Below are 22,238 nucleotides of genomic sequence, written 5' to 3' on the forward strand. Positions count from 1 at the left end.
AGAGAGAGAGAGGGAGAGAGACAGAATGCGAGTGGGGGAGGGGCGGAGAGAGAGGGAGACCCAGAATCCAAAACAGGCTCCAGGCTCTGAGCTGTCAGCACAGAGCTTGCCGTGGGGCTTGAACTCACAAACCTCGAGATCATGACCTGAGCCGAAGTCGGCACTTAAACGAGCCACCCAGAAGCCCCGGGCAAGCAGTGTTATTGTAGTGATTACCGCTCTTGTCTAAGATCCCAAACATCTGGAGTGACCTCACAATCACTGAGGCCCTATGTAAAAACTTCTGAAAAGGAGAAAGAATGGCTTGCTGGAAGACTGCACTGGATTACAGAGCTCAAGCAAGAGAGGCAGGGGTGGTGAAACCAGATGCAGAGTGCCTTCTCCACACAGTTGCCGCACCCAAGAGTTTCTCAAGGTCCTGTTTCCAGGACTCTATGGCTCCAGAAGGGACTCGGGCCTGGGGTGCAGAGCTGTGAACAGCCCAGCGGTCGTCAACCCCTCTGAAGAATGAGACAGACAATCAGAGGAAAGGGCTCCATCTGGACAGAAAACAGCATTGCTGAGATAAAATGGGCAAAGCTGGCTTTGCGGACAGATGCAGCTGTAAAGCTTTACGGTGCAAGTATAATTCAAATACCCGTGCATCCTACTAGTTAGAAAAATAAATCCTGGGCTGGGAAGCGTATCGGGGAGAGGCCTGAAGCTGCCATGCGTCTGTCCTCTTGACAACTGGACATCAGTCAGACCTTCCCTTGACCACTTTGGCCTCAGGTCCTGCAGCGCCTTGGGGAGGATGTACAGGAGGCGCATCACAATGACCGGGAAAAGAACTCCTCCTTGGTCCAAGGAAGTGAGGTCAGAGAGGAGGGAAAGGAGACGGAGAAAGGAAGGAAACTGAGAATCCAGGCCAATTCCTACACTCTCGGGGGAGAAAAACTCTTACTTGTCAGCCAATTTGTAGCTCAGGTTTTCAGTCTGGCTGTGGCTGCCCTTGGCCGGCCTGCACACTGTCATCATGTCAGCACCAAGAGGAGCTCCAAGTCGCCTGGGGGAACAGGGATGCACACTTGGTGAGTCACCACGGCAGATCTAGGGCCCACACCCTGAACTGTTTATCCCTGATAGAGTCCAGCCCGGAGTGGGGCGGGGGTATGTGTGACTGGAACACACCCTTCAGAATCCCGGACCCAGGGGAGGGTGCAAGGGCACAGAATCCCGAGGTCCACCTGGACTCAGACCCCATACCAACCTCTTCACCTCCAGACCCCATGCCAATCTCGTGTGTGTGTGTGTGTGTGTGTGTGTGTGTGTAAGCAAAACAGATACCAGCTCAACATGACACTTTCAGCCTAAGAACCCGTAATGAGCTAAAAGTCCCCAAAGAAGAAACGAGTTGTTACTTTACTTGAAACAAGAAATAAACTAGGTGCCAAAGCAGAAACATCTGCACAGAGGTACTTTTGCGCTGGCCCTCACGGGAAGCACACACCCACAGCGTCCTTGGCTTGGGAACCACGCAGGAAGGACCTCTCCCAGCGGCCGCAAACCCAGGGGAGGAAACATGTAACCCCTAGGGTCATCTGTCTAAGGGAAACTAGGTGGTTCTGGCAAACCCAGGAATCCCACGGGGCACCTTAGACCTGAAAAATAATCAGGACCATGTGGATACCAAAGCAGCTGCCTCAGCGCCATGGTGGTTGCACGATATGCCAGAGCCTGACATTCAACTGAAGTGAAGTGGCTGATTAAAATGTATGATTTCGGGGCACCTGGGTGGCTCAGTCTGTTAAGCGTCCGACTTTGGCTCAGGTCATGATCTCACAGCTTCTGAGTTCGAGCCCCACGTCAGGCTCTGTGCTGACGGCTCTGAGCCTGGAGCCTGCTTCAGATTCTGTGTCTCCCCCCTGCCCCCCGCCCCTCTCCTACTCATGTTCTGTCTTTCAAAAAATAAATGAATGTTAAGAAAATTAAAAATAAATAAAATAAAATGTATGATTTCAACAGCAAGTCCCTATAGAACTCTGGGTCTCTCAACACGAGGACAAATGGACATTGCTCAGGTGGACGTGGTTTGGAAGATGAGGCTCATCAGAGAATGCCAACAGGATGGGCTATGCAATTCATTTACCTCGTCCCCGTCCCTCCCGAGGGGGACAGGTAACTCTTTGACTAGAGTTTCAAGGAGTATTGAGATATTGGAGATTCACATTTTTTTCCCACTGACCCTCCAGGGACTTCCTCTTCTGAATTCCTCTAAAGTTCCGAAATTCCCATCCCCTCTTCCAGGAGAATTTATCTGCCAGGTGACAGGGTGGGCTGCCCAAACTCCTGGCCTGGGCATCCCCTTCCTGCAAGAAATCAAAGGGCTAGGCTTCAAGACATCCATATAACTCCCGGGAACAAGGAGAGGGAGGCCAGCAGGAGGAAGAGAAAAAGGAGAGTGAGTGTGGGTAACAAATTAAAAAGAAGCAGAGTAGGACTGGTGAGCTGAAAATACAGGAAGGGAACAGACTGGTCCAAGAAGGTGTGCGTTTGGGGAGGAGGAAAGAGGCTCAGGCCTGCGCACAGACCTCAACTGCCCCTTACCAGTCATGTGGCACCCTGCAGCTTGGGGGATGGCCACGCTGGAAGCAAGCCCTGCTCTTTTTTTTTTTTTTTTTTTTAAGATTCTTAGAGAATGAGTGAGAGAGCAAGCACAAGTGGGGGAGAGGCAGCACAGGGAGAGAGAGAGTGGGAGAGAGAGAGAGAGTGAGAGAAAGAATCTTAAGCAGACTCAATGCTCAGCACAGAGCCCAATGTGGGACTCGATTCCACGACTGTGGGATCATGATCTGAGCTGAAATCAAGAGTCGGACACTCAACCAACTGAGCCACCGAGGCGCCCCAAGCCCAGCTCTTTAAGATAGCCAGACCCAGGATTCTCCTCTCCTGTTATGGAAAAGAGCACTGAAGGGCCTTTCAGAGACAGGAAGGAACTCATTACCCCTCTCGCAAGTTCCACAAAGCTTCTGGTCCACTATACTACAATTTAAAAAATTCAAAAAAAAAACAACAACTCTGGAGCCTCTCCATTTGGCCGGACTGAAAGACACTGCCCTTCTGTCCTGAATCTGGCGCAAGGCCTGTCAGATGGCAAGGACAGTGGCCGCCCCCGCCACCCCCTTCATGCCTGCATTCTGCCTCCACACAGACCGACCGCAGGGATGCAGCCTTGTTCCCCGTGAGCAGCTGCTCTGTCCACCTACCCTCTCCTTTCAAGCTGGCACCCCCTTTCCCTGGCACTACAACGAGGTGCCAGGCTTTGTGCAGGACGCTCTGGGCCTCAAGGATGGGGAAGACAGGGAGTGTGCCCTCAGGGAGAACACCCGGGACTGTGCTTGGGTCACTATCGGCCCTGGCATCCAGCTCTCCCCAAAGAGAACAATTTCCCTATACTTCCCAGAAAGCCAGAGCTTTTCCAAAAGGGACAAAGGCCACTGTGTCTCCTGTGTGGAGAACCACATATGGACTCTGAGGTTGAAGTCACAAGAAGCACTTGATACGGTACTGAAGTGAAGACGATTCCCATGGGGCAGTAACAGCTTCGAGTGCTAAACGCATGGTCTTTGGAGAAATAGCTGATGTCATATTCCAAGAAGCTTCAGGGGCTGGAACTCAGAAGGCAAAGAACGTCCCCCACTCAGCAATCAGCGTGCTGGCATTTCTGAATTCACAGAGGAATGGAAAATGCGGCCCCCAAAAACCTACGACCCTTCCCTTTTCACCTGTGTTGTTTAAAAGTCATTAGTTAGGTGACAAGCCCAGCCTAATTTGCTGATGGGAAGTTCTCTGACTTAAAATTACCATAACTTCACTATCACTTTATAGGTCTGGGATTGCAAGATGGAGCGATTTCAAGTGTGGTCCACTGGGAATCTGGGAACCGGGGGCCTCGTCAGACAGGTAGATTCCTGGGCACCAGTCCAATGTACCAAAACCAACTGTCCGGGCAATGGCCTGGAAGCTGCATTTCAATACAGTAAAGCAAAGGCCTCAGGTGATTTCTTACGCAACCCAACATTCTTTATTTCTTCCTGGGCAATCTGGCCTTGTGATCCAGACTGGTTTCCAGGAGGTATAATGAATGTATGACTAATAAAAACACATTTTCTCACTCAATTGCTTTCCATAAAAATACAATGGAGACATTCATCAGACGGGCTTAATTAGTACTAATAATTAGTACTGATCATTTTAATTCAATTTAAAATGTTAGACAAAATTCTGAAGCTAAATAACGGGTGGTACATGAATATATTTTTTAGTGAGATGCTTCTGGTCAGTCTCAAAGGCCCACAGAAAATGTAACTGCTCCAGACTGACATTACCGGATCAAAAACCTGTATTATTTTAAAATTCTTTTACGTTGGGGCGCCTTGGTTAAATCGGTTAAGCAGTTAAGTGTCTGACCTCAGTTCAGGTCATCATCTCACAGTTTGTGAGTTCGAGCCCCGCATCGGGTTCTGTGCTGACAGCTCAGAGCATGGAGCCTGCTTCAGATTCTGTGTCTCCCTCTTTCTCTGCCCCTCCTCCGCTCACAGTCTGTCTCTCCCTGTCTCTCAAAAATAAATAAACGTTAAAAAAATTTTTTTTTTAATTCCCTTACGTTAATCCACTAAGCTTGAAGTTCCAGCTTGATCTCTGAAAACACTTTCTTTAAGGACCTTGGAGTACTAAAAGGTGAAATCATTAATTAAAACCTAAGTATCTCTGGAGTGCCTGGGTGGCTCAGTTATGAGTGTCCGACTCTTGGTTTCAGATCAGGTCATGATTGTGGGATCGAACCCTGCATCAGACTCTGCACGGATAGCCTGGAGACTGCTTGGCACCTCCCCTCTGCCCCTCCCCTGCTCGTGCTTGGGCGCTTGCACGCTCTCACTAGGGAAAGGAAGAGGGAGAGGAGCTCCTCCAGGATCCTGCCCACGCCTGCCTGTCTGCTCTTTCCTCCACTGCCACTTGGGGAACCAGTCTGGTGAAGCCAGGTAGTCTTCACTACAGGTTGTATGATTCCATTCATACGAAATGTCTAGGGTAGGCAAGTCCATAGAGGGAAGGGGAGTTGGGACTGACTGCCGATATGTAAGTAAGGGTTTCTTTTGGGGATGACAGAAATATTCGGTGACAGTTGTACAACACAGTGAATATACTACAAGTCACTAAACTGTACACTTTTTTTAAAGTTTACTTATTTATTTTGAGAGAAAGAGAGAGCACGAGCAAGGGAGGGGCAGAGAGAGAATGAGAGAGAGAGAATCTCAAGTAGGTTCTGCACTGTTAGTGCAGAGCCCGATGCAGGGCTCGAACTCACAAACCGTGAGATCATGACCTGAGTCGAAACCAAGAGTCGGATGCTTAATGGACTGAGCCACCCAGATGCCCAAAACTGTACACTTCTAAGTGGTATATTTTATGTGAGTTATTATCTCCATCAAAAAATACATTATAAGGGGTGCATGGGTGGCTCAGTCGGTTGAGCATCCAACTCTTGATTTCAGCTCAGGTCAGGATCCCAAGGTCATGGGATCAAGCCCCACTTTGGGCTCTGAACTTTGTGTGGTGCCTGCTTAGGATTCTCCCTCTCTATTTCTCTCTCTCTCTCTCTCTCTCTCTCTCTCTTTCTCTCCCTCTCCCTCTGCCTCTCTCTCCTAGTGCTCTCTCTTAAAAAAAAGCAGGGGGGATGCAAGCTGGTGCAGCCACTCTGGAAAACAGTATGGAGGTTCGTCAAAAAACTAAAAACAGAACTACCCTATGACCCAGCAATTGCACTACTAGGTATTTATCCATGGGATACAGGTGTGGTGTTTTGAAGGGACACATGCAACCCCCATGTTTATAACAGCACTATCAACAATACCCAAAGTATAGAAAGAGCCCAAATGTCCATCGATGGATGAATGGATAAAGATGTGGTGTATATATACAATGGAGTATTACTCGGCAATCAAAAAGAATGAAATCTTGCCATTTGCAACTACGTGGATGGAACTGGAGGGTATTATGCTAAGCGAAATCAGTCGGAGAAAGAAAAATATAATATGACTCCACCCATATGAGGACTTTAAGAGACAAAACAGACGAACATAAGGGAAGGGAAACAAAGATAATATAAAAACAGGGAGGGGGCAAAACATAAGAGACTCATAAATATGGAGAACATCAGAGGGTTACTAGAGGGGGCATGGGAGGGGAGATAAGCTAAATGGGTAAGGGCACTAAGGAATCTACTCCTGAAATCATTGTTGCACTATATGCTAACTAATTTGGATGTAAATTAAAAGAAAAGAAAAGAAAAAAAAAACCATGAGGTTTCACATTAAAAAAAAAAAGTTAAAAACAAAAAGCAGGAACAACTGCAGATCATGAGGAGATCCGGCCCCCACCCCAGACAGAGTGAATCATACTGCCAGGAGGGCCTAGGAATATGCATCTCTAAGCTCCCCAGGGAAGTCATGGGACAGTGTCAGAGCTGCTAAACCACATTTATCTTTCTGCCTCTTGTATCATCAGTCGGCAACAGAAATACTCTCCTATGGCCTCTCCTTTGTAAGGCAGCCTTTCACTCCAGTGTGTCCGTTTGCGCCTATTTCGGAGCAGCTCCAAAATCTGGTGGAGGAGTTATCAGCCCACAGTTAGTTGCCTCTGTCCCTTGAACCCAGGGGTAAATGCTCCAATGAGCATTTGAAAATGAAAAGCTCATTTTCACGCTAAAGGAGGCCTCAAGCCCAAAAGCACAATCTGAGTCATTTTAAGACTTTCTGTGGGTCTGACTCCTCAGTTACTGACGGTATTTTCTTTTAACAATTTGGTCAGTATTTGCCTGACCTGCACCTGTCAGTTTGTCTGACAAATGAAGCCACTGGGAATTTGTGGCCAGAACAGCCTGACAGTGCAGGAAGGAACACACTTTGTGATGCTCCTGTGGCCAGAGGCGGCTAACGATTTTTATTCTTCTTCCTTTCATAAACCCGAGTTTCACACCTGCAGAACATTCTTATGTACAGAGAGATGTATTTGGCCACCTTAGTAGAATGGAAACACATTTTCACTTGACAGTATTTGCAAACCCATGCTTTTTCCGTCACTCGCAATGTAGAAATACTTCCATATGTTGCCTTTAGGTTGTGTATTTTGTCGAGGTAAAAAGAGATAAAGTACAATTAGGTGGCCATCTTGCATATGAGCACTAAGCTACAGTGTGTGTAAGGTTTTAGTGCTGCCAGCCCTCCCGGGGGAATGCTTGAGAACTACCCGTGTCACCGCTGTGGAAAAAGTTCCTATGGGTTTGCCACAAATCATCAAAGTATGAGTTATAAAAGCTATGAAATATGCTCACACTGCCAAAATATGATTTAAGAATCTGAATTCTGGTAAATATATTTTCTTGAAAGAAAAAAAGTACTGGCTCAGTTGGTAGAGCACGTGACTCTTAATCTGGGGGTTGTTGAGTTCGAACCTCACATTGGGCAGAGAGCCTACTAAAAAAATAATAAACCTGCAATGCAGTGGTATTATCCTCATTAAAACAAAAATTAAGCTTTTTTTGTTCCTTTTGTGTATTAGAGGTCACCAAACTGGGAGGAGTCAGGTTCCAACTTCTTTCAACTCTCAAATATTTTTTTAATGTTTATTTTTATTTTTGAGACAGAGAGAGAGAGAGAGAGAGAGAGAGAGAGACCGTGAGTGGGGGAGGGGCAGAGAGAAATGGAGACAGAATCTGAAGCAGGCTCCAGGCTCAGAGCTGTCAGTACAGAGCCTGATGTGGGGCTCGAACTCATGAACACGGGATCATGTAAGACCTGAGCCAAAGTCGGACGTTTAACTGACTGAGCACCCAGGCGCCCCTCAACTCCCAAATATTTAAACTTGCTCTTCTTTCTCTCTATTCTGGGCTACACCAGAAGCCGCTTCTTACTTCTAACCTCTACAAGAGTCAATCCCAAAGTGCCTACCATGTTTCTGATAGGAAATAGAGGCTCAATCAGGTTAGGTCATTTGTTCAAGTTCATACAACAACTCATGAGTGAGCCAGGAACGGGTCTAGGTTTTGAACCCAAATCTGGTGCTTCTTATGCGACAACTGTGGCTTCATGCTATCTCATTCAGTCTAGAAACAGACTCTAGCTCATTGTTTTCAGTGTCTGTCTCCTTTAGCTCTTCAAAATCAACAACTGTTTTACACTGCTTTGCAGCCATGCCGAATTTCGTCACTCAGCTTGCTGAGTGAGCTGGGAGGGAGACTGAACGTTTTTGTGGGTCTCTTTTTTTTTTTTTTTTTTTTTTTAATGGTCTGTGATGATATACTTTTGTATTTGGAGAATCTATCCTAAGAAATAATCCTAAATGGGGTGCCCGGGTGTATAAATAACTCAAATGTCAGACCATATAATGGTAACATAAACTATAATATAGCTATTTGACGGACTATCATAGAGCACATGAAATTATGTTTAAGGAGACTACCATTCTGTAAGGGCAGAGAGGAGAGTAGTGGTTGCCTAGGTCAAGGGTGCATATGGCAAGAAAAAGAGGAGTGACTGCTAATGGGTATGGGGTTTCTTTCTTTCTTTTAATTTTTTTAAATGTTATTTATTTTTGAGAGACAGAGAATGAGCAAGGGAGGGGCAGAGAGAGAGGGAGACAGAATTTGAAGCAGGCTCCAGGCTCTGAGCTGTCAGCACAGAGCCCGATGCAGGACTTGAACCCATGAACAGTGAGATCATGACCTGAGCCAAAATCGATGATTACCCGAATGAGCCACCCGGGCGCTGGGGGTTTCTTTCTAAAGTGATAAAAATGTCCTAAAATTGATTGTGATGATGGTTGCACAACTCTATAAATATGCCAAAACCCATTAAACTGTACCCTTTAAACGGGTGAACTGTACTGTATGTGAAATATCCCAATAAAGCTCTTATTTAAAAAAAAAAATTAAAAATATTGTGTCCAATATGAATAAGATATTAAAAAAAAAAAAAAGAGGAGGAAGAATCTATTCCTATTCCAAATTGTGTAAAAGGGGCACCTGGGTGGCTCAGGGGGTTAAGCGACCACTCTTGATTTCAGCTCAGGTCACGATCTCCACGTTTGTGGGTTCAAGCCCCGTGATGGTTTCTGCACTGACAGCACAGGGCCTGCTTGGGATTCTCTCCCTCCTTCCCCCCCGACCCGAAATAAATAAACTTAAAAGGAATTTCCAAAACTGTGTAAAAAAATGACTGTAAGTAAATGTAACAAATGATTAACAGTTGTCACTGAGTAAGAAACTTGGGATGATTTTTTTCCCATTCTCTATACTTACCTACAATTCAACAACAACAACAAAAAACAGATTTCCAAACTTTCTATAATAAGCACACATTACTATTAATGTCACAAATAATGGGGAACATGTAAACCCTGTTGTCTGTGGGTGTCTGAGTCTGCCCTGTGGCGCCCCTTAAAAGGCTCTGGTTGCCTTATGGCCACAAGTGTGGCTGGGCACTGGGCTGGCCCGAACCCATCAGTCCAGCACTTGTTTTGTTATGGCACAGCTACCTCCTAAATGAAGGGGTAAGTGACACTGTTCTCATTACCGCCTTTCCCTGAGTGACCACCAAGACTTGTATTCTGGCCTGCCACTTCCCAGTACAGATGTTGCCCTGGGTCCAAAGAGAGATTATATGGAAACATATGGTTAACAGGAAAATAATCCTATAATTCATTCTTCCCACTAATAGTTGTGTCTGCTTTGCAAGGGAAACCGAGAGAGAAGCCTGAGAGAAATATAAAATAAAGAGATTGATTTGCCCTCTGAGAGTTTTCACTCTTGTACAGGAAAGAAGATGCACATAACAAGACTATACTATGCACTTGAAAGTTGCTAAAGGAGTAGATCTTATATGTTCTGACTGCAAACACACACAAGTTAACTGTGAGGTGACAGATGTGTTAACTAACCTTCACAATGTATACGTATATCATATCATCATGTTGCATACTTTAAACTTACAGAATGTTGTAGGTCAATTATATCTCAATAAAGCTGGAGGGAAGGACGCACAAGAGTGTCTCTGATACAAAAGAGTGAAGGCAAGATCCTTTGTGGGCCTGGGCTTGAAGGATGGGCTGAATTTCCTTTGCATAGATGTTTGCATAATCTCAGGATGACTAAACACTTCAAGAGGCACAAACCACTGAATGAAAAGCAGCACCGATTCCATAAGGAGGTTACACTGAACTGAGTGGCTGGATTCCACTGCAGGGGTCAATCAACATGTGAACCAAGGCAGAATCTGTGAATACAATTTGTGCAGATTTTCTGAAAGCTTTTACTAAGATATTACCCTAAGCCTAATGACCTTACAGATTTTTTTTATTCAGAAATGATTTCAAGTTTGAAGAACAATTGCCAGAATACTTTTTTATTTATTTGAGAAAGAGAGAGAGAGAGAGGGAGAGAGAGAAGGGGCACACACATGCATGGAGGAGGCGCAGAGAGAGAGGGAGACAGAGAATCCCAAGCAGACTCTGCATTGTCTGTGCAGCCCAATGCGGGGCTCAAACCCATAAACCCTGAGATCATGACCTGAGCTGAAATCAAGAGCTGGACCTTAACCAACTGAGCCACTCAGGTGCCCCCAGTTGCCAGAATATTACAGAAAAGTCTTATAAACCCTTCATCCAAGTTTACCAAGTTCTAACACTCTATTAAAGACTGCTTTAAAATGCTGTTTGGAAGGTTTAGGGAAAGTAAGTTCTATCGAGGCACTAGAAGTCTTAAATGCTCATGAATTTGAAAGAAAACAGAATCTTACAAAACCAGTTTAGTAAAGTAAGTAAGCACAGCCAGGTGCAAAAGACAACTCAACCCCCAACCCACTCTGATCCTCCACCAGGACCTCCCAGGAGGACAATGAAAACTTTAAAACCTAAATACCAGACATGCAAGAAGAGCTAAGAAAAATGAAAGAAGAAAAATAAAATGAAAAATGAAAGAAGAACAATAAAAAAGAATGTGTGTGGGGAGGTGGGGTTTGGGGACCACGATCATATATTAAAACATACTCTAAAGCTTCTGTAACTAAAACAGTGTGGTACCGCTATAAGAATAGATAAATACACTGGTGGGACAAAATAGAAAGGCTAGACCTAACCACACATAGAACTTTATATATGGCAAGGGTGATGGGGTGGCTCAGTGGGTTAAGCCTCCGACTTCGGCTCAGGTCATGATCTCAGAGTTTGTGGGTTTGAGCCCCGCGTCGGGCTCTGTGCTGACAGCTCAGAGCCTGGAGCCTGCTTCGGATTCTGTGTCTCCCTCTCTCTGCCCCTCCCCTGCTTGCACTCTGTCTAGACTCTCCCTCTCTCAAAAATAAATAAAAATTAAAAAAAATAACTTTATATATGATAAAGGTGGCATCTTAAATCACTAGGGCAAAGATGGACTTTTTATTATTTTATTTTATTTTATTTTTTTTTAAGTTTTTATTTATTTTTGAGACAGAGAGAGACAGAGCATGAATGGGGAAGGGGCAGAGAGAGAGGGAGACACAGAATCCGAAGCAGGCTCCAGGCTCTGAGCTGTCAGCACAGAGCCCGACGCGGGGCTCGAACTCACGGACGGCGAGATCGTGACCTGAGCTGAAGTCGGACGCTTAACCGACTGAGCCACCCAGGCGCCCCAAAGATGGACTTTTTAAATAAATGATGCTGGAATAACCAAACAGTCCAAAGGTGTTCGTGTAAGATCACCCCGCAAATCTGATGTGCCTGGGGCGCCTGGCTGGCTCAATTAATAGAAAATATAATTCTTGGTCTCAGGGTCGTGAATTCAAGCCCCACGCTGGGCATGGAGCCTACTTAAAAAGAGAAAATCCGATGTGCTTGCAGAAGTAGTGAACTGCAGGAGGATAACCCGCATCGTTCTCTGAGCCAGAGAACCAACTGCAGGCAAGAACGGGTTTCACATGATGGGTTGCAGCCTTGAACGGTTAACACCAACCCCAGAGGGGCTCCAACTGCCTTCAGAACCCACTGTGATTTCAGTGGATTTTCAAAAATCTGACTTTTTCTGGGACAGCCCTAGAGCTTACAATACATTGTGCAGCACCCATAGTATACACACATGATAACATACAGAAGCCCACTCCCTCCCACCAATTTCCAGACGCACTACTGTTATCCTCATTTTGAAGGTGAGAAAATCAAGGTTCAGAGACTTGCCCAGAATCATGATTGTTTAAGAGACAGGATAGGGAATTCGTAACTCTCCACTCCAAATTCTGTAGTTTGGTCCTCAAACCTCCTTATCTGCTCCCTCAGTATCTTTAATTAGAACCACCCAGGATTGAGACCTCTCACAACCTGATGCAAGAATCTGCTAATTGGTGATGCCAGGACCCCTTGGGGACAGTAACCTCAGAGTCTGACCCCCAGGGGTCAGGCCTTTTAGGGAGCCTGACTTTCTTCTAAGGGCAGCAAGCAGGAAATAGCTTTCATTCATAACCTTTGAGAAGGTCAGGGTAAAGAAATTAGCACTGCTACATCCGGTGATCTCTCAGGCATTGATTTAAGCTCTTCGCAAACCTAATTACAGAAATAATGCATCGCTCAAGACAAATGAAAACATATGTCCACATATGTTCTTCTATGCTAACATTCATCGCAGCATTATTCAGAATGGCCATAAAGTGGAAATACTCCGAACGCCATCAACTGATGAAGAGATAACCCAAATGTGGTATATCCATACCATGAAATATTGCCCAGCCCTAAAAGTAACAAAGTCCCGATACCTGCTACAACGTGAACCTTGAAAATATTATGCTAAATGAAAACAAGCCAGTCACAAAAGCCCATATATCGTATGAGTCCATTTATATGAAATGTCTATAACAGGGAAAGCTATAGAGACAGAAAGTAGATAAGTGGTTGCTAAGGAGTATGGGTTTCTTCTTCCCTGTGATGAAAATATTCTAAACCACTGTGGTGGTGGTTGCACAACTTTGTGAATACACTAAAAACCATGAAATTGTAGGCTTTAAATGGGTGAATTTTTATGGTAAGTGAATTATACTTCAATAAAGCTATTACCAAAAAAAAGAAAGGAAGGAAGGTGGGATGGGGGAGGAAGGATGAATCTAAGTATCTAGCATCATGTACCAACAGGTACATGATTTTTTTCTTTTTTTTTAACTTTTTTTTTTTTTTACATTTATTTATTTTTTGAGAGACATAGAGAGACAGAGTATAAGTTGGGGAGGGTCAGAGAGAGAAGGAGACACAGAATCCGAAGCAGGCTCCAGGCTCCAGGCTGTCAGCACAGAGCCTGACGCGGAGCTTGAACCCAGGAACCGTGAGATCATGACCTGAGCCGAAGCCGGAGGCTTACCCGACTGAGCCACCCAGGCGCCCCCTTTTTATATATTTTTTAAGGGTTTGTTTTTTTTTTAACGTTTACTCTTTTTTGAGAGGGAGACAGTGTGAATGGGGAAGGGGCAGAGAGAGAGAGAGAGGGAGGCACAGAATCCGAAGCAGGCTCCAGGCTCTGAGCTGTCAGCACAGAGCCCAATGTAGGGCTCAAACTCACGAACCGCCAGATCATGACGTGAGCCGAGACCCGACGCTTAACCGACTGAGCCACCCAGGCACGCCTAGATTTTAAAAGAGACCTGTCTAGCCCCAGAGCCCTTGCTCTAGAATGTCGTTACTTCCTTCACAAGCAGTATCTCTGGCAAAGTACTTAGCGAATGAATCCCAGAAACTAGGATACTTATGAATACAATGGTAAAACAAATGAACACGAAATGGTTAAAGAAACATGACCCAAGTAGTAGATTCGGCAGGCGCTATGCGAGCTTGCCTACCTCACAAGCAGTTCCCTTTTTCTACAAACTGCCCCATCCTTCATTCGAAGGGTCCCAGGGTCACTGGCAGCCATGTTTGAGTCAGGAGCCCACCCCCACCCACAGCTGATTGGCTCCAGAGGAGGCCTGACTCAAGTCGGACCAATCAGATTTCACTCCTAGGGAGTGGCGTCTATCTGTGTCCTGGAAGACAGAAACGAATGCTGTGAGGTGGCCATCTTCCACTCTGCGGAGTAAGGAGGGCTGGGCTGTTGGAGAGAATGATGCCAGTGCAAAGATGGCCTGGCACCCCCTGGATCCAGTCGCCTCCTGAGGCTAGGCTGCACTTCTGCCCATGGGTGCCACCAGACATCTTCATGCAGTGTCCTGTTCAATCTGTGTTCAGCTGCTATATTCAACTACTTTCCCAAAGCGAAAAAGTAAAGCTACTGTATGTATGAGTTTTAAACATGAATCTGCAACCGTATGGCTGAAGCTGGGCAAGCCCCACTGGGTTTGCCTCCAGCCTGGCGCAGGAGGTTGGGTGCTCTCTGATCTTTCCCGTTACACGACTGAGGGTCAGAAGAGCAGCTCTCAAGAAGTCCCTTTCTGTCCCTGCGAAGACTCTTCACGGCACTGGAGGTGCTGGAAACTTCTTAGTAAAGTTATCCTGAGACCTAACCTTTCCAAGAAGCTGAAGAGCATATTATAAGCCTTATTACAGGAGAGCTGCTGAACCCTTGAACGAACCCTGAAATAGGACATGGAATCAGAAGGTGAACACTCTCCTTCCTTTCTTGCCAATAAAACCCCACTGAGAAAAACTCCAGCTTTTTATTGGAATGGACTGATGAGAGGTTACTGTGGGTAAATGAACAAATAAAAGGCACGTACGCCTTCTTCAGTTCTTATTTTAGATCTGCGATATATATACAAGAAAGCAGATATCACATCCCCCCCCCCCCCCCCCGCAGGGGCACATTTGAATGAAAAACATTTGCAAGAGTTTGCATAGTCTGGACAACAGAAGGAAGAGCTGAGTTGACAGGAGGGAAGGGATGGACGAATCCTTTTCCCATCCCTCTGTCTATTTATGGGAGTCACTTCCTTTCAGGAAATGCTGAACCCCTTCTCCCAGGACCCTGTTGGGAATGACGCCTGCACGGGCTGACCCAGCCTTCCACATCCTCCTGGCCTCAGCAATTCTACCCTTGTGACCCAGTCAGTACTGGGACTCCGGCCTGTAAATGACAGTGCTTTTAGGAGGCCCCAGCCTAGTGAGGAAATTCAAAGAAAAAAAGGGGAGGGGACACATAATGAAGTCAGAAAGGCCCCTGGCTTGGAGAAGCTACTAAATATGAACACAGAAAGGGGACGGATCGGCAGGGGTGGGGAGGAGCCGGGGCTAGAAACGATGACACTGTGGCCCAAGAGTTTTGTGGCTCACCTTATTGGACACCCTGCTGGGTGATGGCTAAGGCAGAAGCAGGACCCAGGGTTCGTGGCCCCGTCCAGGGCTCACTCACCAGCTCCACACTCCTTTCCCTTCCCCAGATGACTCCTGTTTCTATGGAAAGAAGAACCTGGGTCTACTAGTTCCGTGTTCTTGATGAAGGTGGTTCTCCTCTCTTCTTGGTCAGCCCACCTCTTCAGAAACCCAGAGAGATTTCTGAGGTTAGTGGGTTTTTGGTGGGTGGTGTTTGTTTTGTTTTGTTTTTGTTTTGTTCTTTAAGAAGTGAGAAATGTTTTTGGTCTTAGGATGTTGAGAGATTTTTAAACAGCGACAAAAACAAAAGCATTTGCCCTACAGATGCGAGGTAACTTTAGCCACTGGCTCCCATGGAATGCTTTTTCTTCTTTTTTATTTAAAAAAAATTTTTTTTAACGTTTATTTATTTTTGAGACAGGGAGAGACAGAGCATGAACGGGGGAGGGTCAGACAGAGAGGGAGACACAGAATCTGAAACAGGCTCCAGGCTCTAAGCTGTCAGCACAGAGCCCAACGCGGGGCTCGAACTCCCGGACCGTGAGATCATGACCAGAGCCGAAGTTGGACGCTTGACCGACTGAGCCACCCAGGCGCCCCTCTTCTTTTTTAAAGTTATTTGTTTATTTTGAGAGAGAGAGAGAGAGGGCACATGCACACAGGGGAGGGAGGGAGGGAGGGAGGAAGAGAGAGAGAGGGAGAGAGAATCCTAAACAGCAACGTGGGGCTCTATCTCAGGAACCATGGGATCATGACCTGAGTCGAAATCAAGAGTCGGATGCTTAAACCAACTGAACCACTTAGGCGCCCCTGCTTTTTCTTTTTATAAAAAGACAAATGAACAGATACAGTGTTCAGAGCTTCCCTGCCCTATTCCAGGGAGGAAAAGAGACTTAGTGTTAGCAGGTTAAAAGAAATGAACTGGAGACTGAGGGTAAGATAGAAGTTGAAGCAGAGAATCAGAAAGAAAGACAAAGACTGAGAAGTAAACAAACAGGGAAAGAACGGCACTGAAACACGGAGAGGAGGGACCCAGCAAGAAACCACCCAGACGCAGACAGAGAGGGCGGCTCTGTTAGGTGACGCCCAGACGCCCTTCCATTGGATGCAGCATCCTGGCGATCAGCTGTTTTTGCAGCTGAAGTGGATGTAAATGAAATACGTTGCCCAAGTTTACGCTGCGGGCAAGAGGAGCTAGGCTGGTCCAGTGGCAAATACTCCTGCACTTCAGCAATTTGGAACGTTCCCATCCCCGCACTTCTGTTCATGTTCTTTCCCTTGGCTGTCACCCTCCCTTTTCTTTGCTATTATATTCCCACCAAGCCCTCAAAATCTAGTTTGAAATTTCCACAGAACCTACTGTGACCACCCCACAAACTAAAGTTCTTCCCCGCTCTTCTGAATTTCTAGAGCAGTTATTAACTTATCTACATTTGATCATCTAATAAGCGTGCTTCGACTATTATTTAAATACTTTTTACCCAAGGTCCACATGTTTGCCACTTCCAGCTGCAATAATGAACGCATGGCTAACGTTTATTGAGCATCTACTATTCTCTAGGCAAGATTCTACATGGATTGTTTTGTTGAATCCTCACACCAACCCTACTATTGCCTCCCCTTTACAGATGTGGAAACTGAGGCCTGGAGGGAGTAAGTTTTTCCCAAGGTCACATGCATGCTGAATAAATCCAGGTTGTCAGATTCAAAAGTCCAGTGCCTAACACCCAAATAAATGCGCGGGGGGGGGGGGGGGGGGGGGGAGGGTACAGACCTTCCCCTCCTGGATACAGAGTAGCTACTCAGTAAAAGTGTTACTTGGATTTTATTCCAAGTACCCAGCATCCATCCCCTCTCCTACCTCCCCTCCATCTCCTTCCTGCCCACCATGAACACCCTGGCACCAAGGCACTGCCTGGCCCTCTCTTCCACTTCCAGAAGCAGCCCTCAGGCTGCCATTTTGTGACTTATTTTTCCTCTGAATGCTCTCCTGATGTTCACTGTAACCTGACCTCACCGAACAGTAATACTGAGGAGGGGAGGCAGGGCCCCCTGCCCCATCTGTCCTGACCCTTGGGCACCTGGAGAGCCCCCGGGCCTGTGCCTCCCAGGGGCCTGTGCCTCCCAGGGGCCTGTGCCTCCCAGGGCTGGCTGCTGCACCACACCACGAGGTAGCCACTTGAAGGGATGCACCTGAAAGGCGCATTTTATTTGCTTCCTGACACCCATCTCTGACTCCAGCTGTGCCGCCCCAAACTCCTCACTTTCCCACCTCCTCTCTCCCTAATTCCTGCCCTCCTCTTCCTTTCCTCCCCCTCAGACCCTTTCCCACCCTCTTTTGCTGGCTTCTGTTTTCTTTCTTTCCATGAGCATTGAGTTTCCAGCTTGGCTCCTGGCCAGCACATTTGGACAAAAGGCAGCAATCTTAGAGGAAGACGTCATCTCGCACCCCCTTTCCCGGGGCCGGCACCGTGGCTCCCGAGCCCAGAGAGGGAGAAGGGGGCCCAGGCCTCTCTGCCACAGCTCCCGGTTCGGGGAAAGGCCTTGAGAGATGGGGTTAAAAGCAAAGAGTTTGCAAATAGACCCAGGCTCAAATTCCCATTCTGTCACTTGAGGCTGTGGGACCTTGGACAAGTTACTTTGCAAAGATTGAGTCCTCTCCTCTGTAAAACTGTGATAATTGTAGCACCTATTTTGAAAGACTGCAAGTAAGGATTAAATGAGAATGCACCTGTAAAGCATTCAGCACAGCACATGTCCTGTAAAAAGTGCTCCACACGTCCCTTCTGTAATAAAGCGAGCTTAACTCTGCCAAATAATACAAACAGGAGTAATAACACAGGAGCTTGTGTCGATGATAATAATACCTCCTCAACTCATCTGCAGGGCTACTGACCCAGCCTCAGTTGTCTGCAAGTGTGGTAAAGCTGCAAAACCCTCCCAAGCACAGAGTTGCTGTTACAATGTAATCTGTGTGAGTTGGTTTTGACATTGGAAGGGGAGCTGACCCCTTTTCCTTTTCAGTAGGAACCAGAACGTGCTCAGGCTCAGCTTCAGAGCTAGATATGAAAGTAGGAGGAGCCCACTGAGATCAGCACAGCCGGCTCATCCTGACTCCCCTCCCCCTCCGTTTTCTGGCTCCCTGAACTCCGAGGCCCTGGCTCTGTTTGTTTACTATCTGTCTCTGGTGTTTGGGACTTGCAAGTTGTGCAATGCCTGGGAACATGTTCATTTTTACTTAGCTAGGTTTTGAGAAAGGGAAATGGTCTTTCCCCTATGACTTTATTTAGCTCATCTGGGCCAGCATGGAGAGATTTGAATTTAATCAGTAAGATGAATCAAAGAGCGTGAGGTGCTGGGTGGTGGGGGGATGCTGGGAAATACACAAGTATATGGGATGGTCCCTGCCTCTTAGAGGGAGGAATAACAGCTATAAACCCAAACAACCGAATGGCAGTAAAAGACTGCAGTTGTTCGCGATCAAACGACAAGATTAGTCCAGGGAATGACTGACATACGGTTCACGAGTTTAAGGACTAAATTTGAACTACAGTGGTGGATGTTACCAAACAAATACAAACTGGAGGAACGCAGAGGTGGGCAATGGAAGTCGGAATGGCCACAGACTGCCTCAAAGAAGAGGTCGGACCTGGTGGCCCTTAAGAGGAGACTGGGTTCCAACAGCTGGGAAAGGAGAAGGTTGCAGGTGAGGCAAGAGCAGGAAGGTACACTCCCACCTGGGACACAGGGACCGATGGGATGTGAGCCAGGAGAAGATGGAATGGCTTGGGGGCTTACACTGGGGGATGTCCTGAAAGGAAGGAGGAGGAGTTAAGACTTGCTCACCTGGGAAAATAAAGAGAATACAGAATGGAGAAACACACTCTTTTGGACATGATGGGGTTAAAATGGCACATTCAAGAGGAGCCATGTGGAGTAGGCAGTCAGAGGGAAAGATTTAGGGGTCTGGTGAAAGAACACCCCTGGGGGTGTAAATCTGGGAGGGAGCCCACGAACCTGTGAGCATGAAGGAGATCCCTGAGAGAAAAGTGCAGAGAGTGAAGAAATAGGCACGGGGCACTCTTACATTGCCCTTGTTACTCAGCTTGACTCAGTTTTTTTTTTTTTTTTAATTTTTTCAATGTTTATTTATTTTTGAGAGAGAGAGAAAGACCAAGTGAGCAGGGGGAGGGGTAGAGAGAGGGAGACAGAATCCAAAGCAGGTTCCCGGCTCTGAGCTGTCAGCACAGAGCCCGACGCGGGACTTGAACCCACGAACCGAACCGTGAGATCATGACCTGAGCCAGAGTCAGATGCCCAAGCCACTGAGCCACCCAGGTGCCCCACTGACTCAGTTTCTTTTTATGTGTCCTCATCTGGGCCTTCCAACTAGACAGTGGTAGGACATGAGGGTTGGGCTTCTTTTTATTCCTCTGCAGTGCCTAACCCACACTAGGCTACTATGGGCAAGGTACAAATGCTTGTTGAATAAGAAAAAGAAAATGAATCAGTGAAGATCTCCTTTTCTACAGATAATTAGAATAACCAAAATCTTGTGGTGTCTCAGGTGGGGAGGCAATATGGAGAGTACTTAACAAAGCTGTGGCTGGGACACCAGCCAATGAGAATTGGCCTTATGGTGAACCCTGTGATGGCTGGATCTGGGGCGGTTGGGGTTCCCAGGAATGTGGGACACTGGGAGCTTGGGCAGTGACTGTTTACTAAGTGGTTCAGAAGCATTAGCCATTCTGACAAGTGGACAGTGTATCAGTGCACATCAGTTCTCCATCAACCTTGACCTGGGTCAGGGTGTCGCATACACTAGGGAGCTAAAGAACAGTGAACAGGCTTCATTAGAAACTTAGGATAAGGTCTCAGCAGAGGGTTAGGGAAGGAAGCCAGATTTCAGGGACTTTTGGGGGGGGGGGGGGTTGTTGCTGGTGGACCTGCCCCCGGGGGCTCTTCCTGCTGTTCCAGGTCCCCATCCTGAAACCCCCTCCTTCTCTTTTCCTCCAGGAGGTTGGCAGCTTGAACCTGGAGCCTGAACCAAAGAAGCTGTCTCTTTGACCCCCTCCCCAACTCCCTCCTCTCTGCCCCAGGCCCGGGATCTGGGCTATCCAGGGTTCAGGGGAAAGGAGAGCCTCTGTGACCCTCCCTCAGCACTGCTGAGACCTCTAAGTCTCCATGTTCTGGGAGGCATTAGGGGGTTAATTTTCTCTGACATTTTTTCACCCCATTGGATGCACCAGTTCAGCTGGAGGGTAAACAGAGAGCACTGGTCTCTTTTTGATGTCCTGGGAGCTTGTGTGTGTTTGTTGTGTTTGTTGCCTGTCACCAACACAGATGGTGAAATGGGCCAGATGTAAAGGACGACAGCGGCCACAAGATGCTGGGGAGCTTTGCTGGGGGTTGGATGACCACACACTTCATTCCACATCTGAACCACTCTCACCCGCAAGTCAGAGTATTAAGCAGAGAGCCCCCCTGCGCCCCCAGAGAGCTGGAGACGTTTTCTGGCAGAGAAGCCCAGAGCACCGGCAAGCTGCTTCGAGAAGTTCCTCTGTGTCTTCCCAGTCTCCACCCTGGGCGAGTCTGTGGCTGAGAAGCTGGCCTGCTCCAGCTGTAGGGGAGGCAAATTCTAAACCTCAGGTGCCCCCGTCACCCCTGCCCAGTGATCAGATCAGTGCTCTGTGGCTTCTCCCCCAACTAACATCTCCCCTGACCACGCAAGGCGAGTTTTAATCCCGATTTGCTGATCCCATACAAATGGGACATCCAGGGAGGTTGAGCCTGTAATTCACAGGGACATGAAAAGCACAGACAAAATGATAGAAGTGTCCTGCTTTAATGGTTCCAATTTGCTGCGAAAAGGCAGTCGTGATTTTTTTTTTTTTTCCCATGGTGAGCTGGGGGTAGGCAGGGACAGGAGTGTCCAACTCCTCTGACTCCTTTAGTGGGAATGAGAAGTTCACACGTAGCACCGGGTTATCCAGCTGATCCCTCCTCCTTCCCTGCGCTTCGGGCTCTACTCTAGGGGGGCTAAGAAAGGCTGGGGGGCAGAGGGATGGTGCAAACTCATTTCTGCTTGTGTCAATGCCCCTGGACCAGCAGGGAGAACGGACAGATAATGGCCAACTCTCACCCTTTCCCAGGGCGTCCGCAAGTTGCAGTTTCCAGGGATAGTCCCAGGGCAGGCCTGTTGTAGATCAATTAACAACTTACCTTTTTTTTTTTTTAATTTTGTTTATTTATTTATTTTGAGAGAGAGAGAGAGAGAGAGAGAGAGAGAGAGGCAGAGAAAGAGAGGGAGAGAGGGAGAATCTCAAGCATGATCCTCGCTGTCAGCACAGAGCCCAACGTGGGTTTGAACTCATGAAACTGTGAGATCATGACCTGAGCCAAAATCAAGAGTCAGCTGCTTAACTGACTGAGCCACCCAGGCGCCCCAACAACTTATCTTAAGTGCTCCCTTTTTACTTTCAAAGTGGCCCGGTTTGTATCTTATGGTTCCCCTATCCATTCCCCATAGTGAATTTGCAGAGAACTTGCTGCTAAGTCAAACACAACCCTGACTACATTTTTTTCTGAGAAGCAAGAATGAGGGAGAAAGAGGGAGGTACTTTAGATTACTGCACTGGGTTGACTCTTGTGTGTAACCCACCCCACCCATCCCAGGTTCCCGCCTACACAATATGTGGAATCGTGATTATGTGGGATCGAGGTTGTGGGAACATGAAACCAATAGCAAGAGACAAAAATTAAGATGGTTTGTTGGATCACAAACTACAAAACATAAAAAATCTCCTAGAGATCATGTTAATATATTGCCTTTTTAAATTTAATATAACTCAAAATAGTAGATTGCCTCTATGAATGTACCACACTATGAA

The 22,238-nt window shown here is 46.9% G+C and overlaps 1 protein-coding gene and 1 long non-coding RNA gene across 6 annotated transcripts in view; one reads left to right on the forward strand and one right to left on the reverse strand.

Moving 5' to 3' along the window:
* Positions 1 to 22,238, reverse strand: part of DENND2A (DENN domain containing 2A) — a 102,796-nt gene that overhangs the window by 74,093 nt on the left and 6,465 nt on the right. For 3 of the 5 annotated variants that reach the window (XM_047849247.1, XM_047849245.1, XM_047849244.1), the window contains exons 1-2: positions 13,884 to 13,958; positions 944 to 1,045 (exon numbers count right to left, since the gene is read on the reverse strand). In XM_047849247.1, coding sequence (XP_047705203.1) covers positions 944 to 1,045; positions 13,884 to 13,957 — 176 coding nt within the window. In that variant the 5' untranslated portion in view covers position 13,958. Of the gene's footprint in view, positions 1 to 650; positions 797 to 943; positions 1,046 to 13,883; positions 13,959 to 22,238 lie in introns of those variants that run through there. The other 2 variants (XM_047849246.1, XM_047849248.1) reach the window with 2 other exon arrangements.
* On the forward strand, positions 986 to 21,103 carry LOC125160356 (uncharacterized). The gene is made up of 3 exons (XR_007150221.1): positions 986 to 1,070; positions 15,417 to 15,536; positions 20,365 to 21,103. It is a non-coding gene; the product is annotated as an uncharacterized LOC125160356 (long non-coding RNA).

This window comes from Prionailurus viverrinus, chromosome A2, assembly GCF_022837055.1.
Source record: "Prionailurus viverrinus isolate Anna chromosome A2, UM_Priviv_1.0, whole genome shotgun sequence".
Lineage (NCBI taxonomy): Eukaryota > Metazoa > Chordata > Mammalia > Carnivora > Felidae > Prionailurus > Prionailurus viverrinus.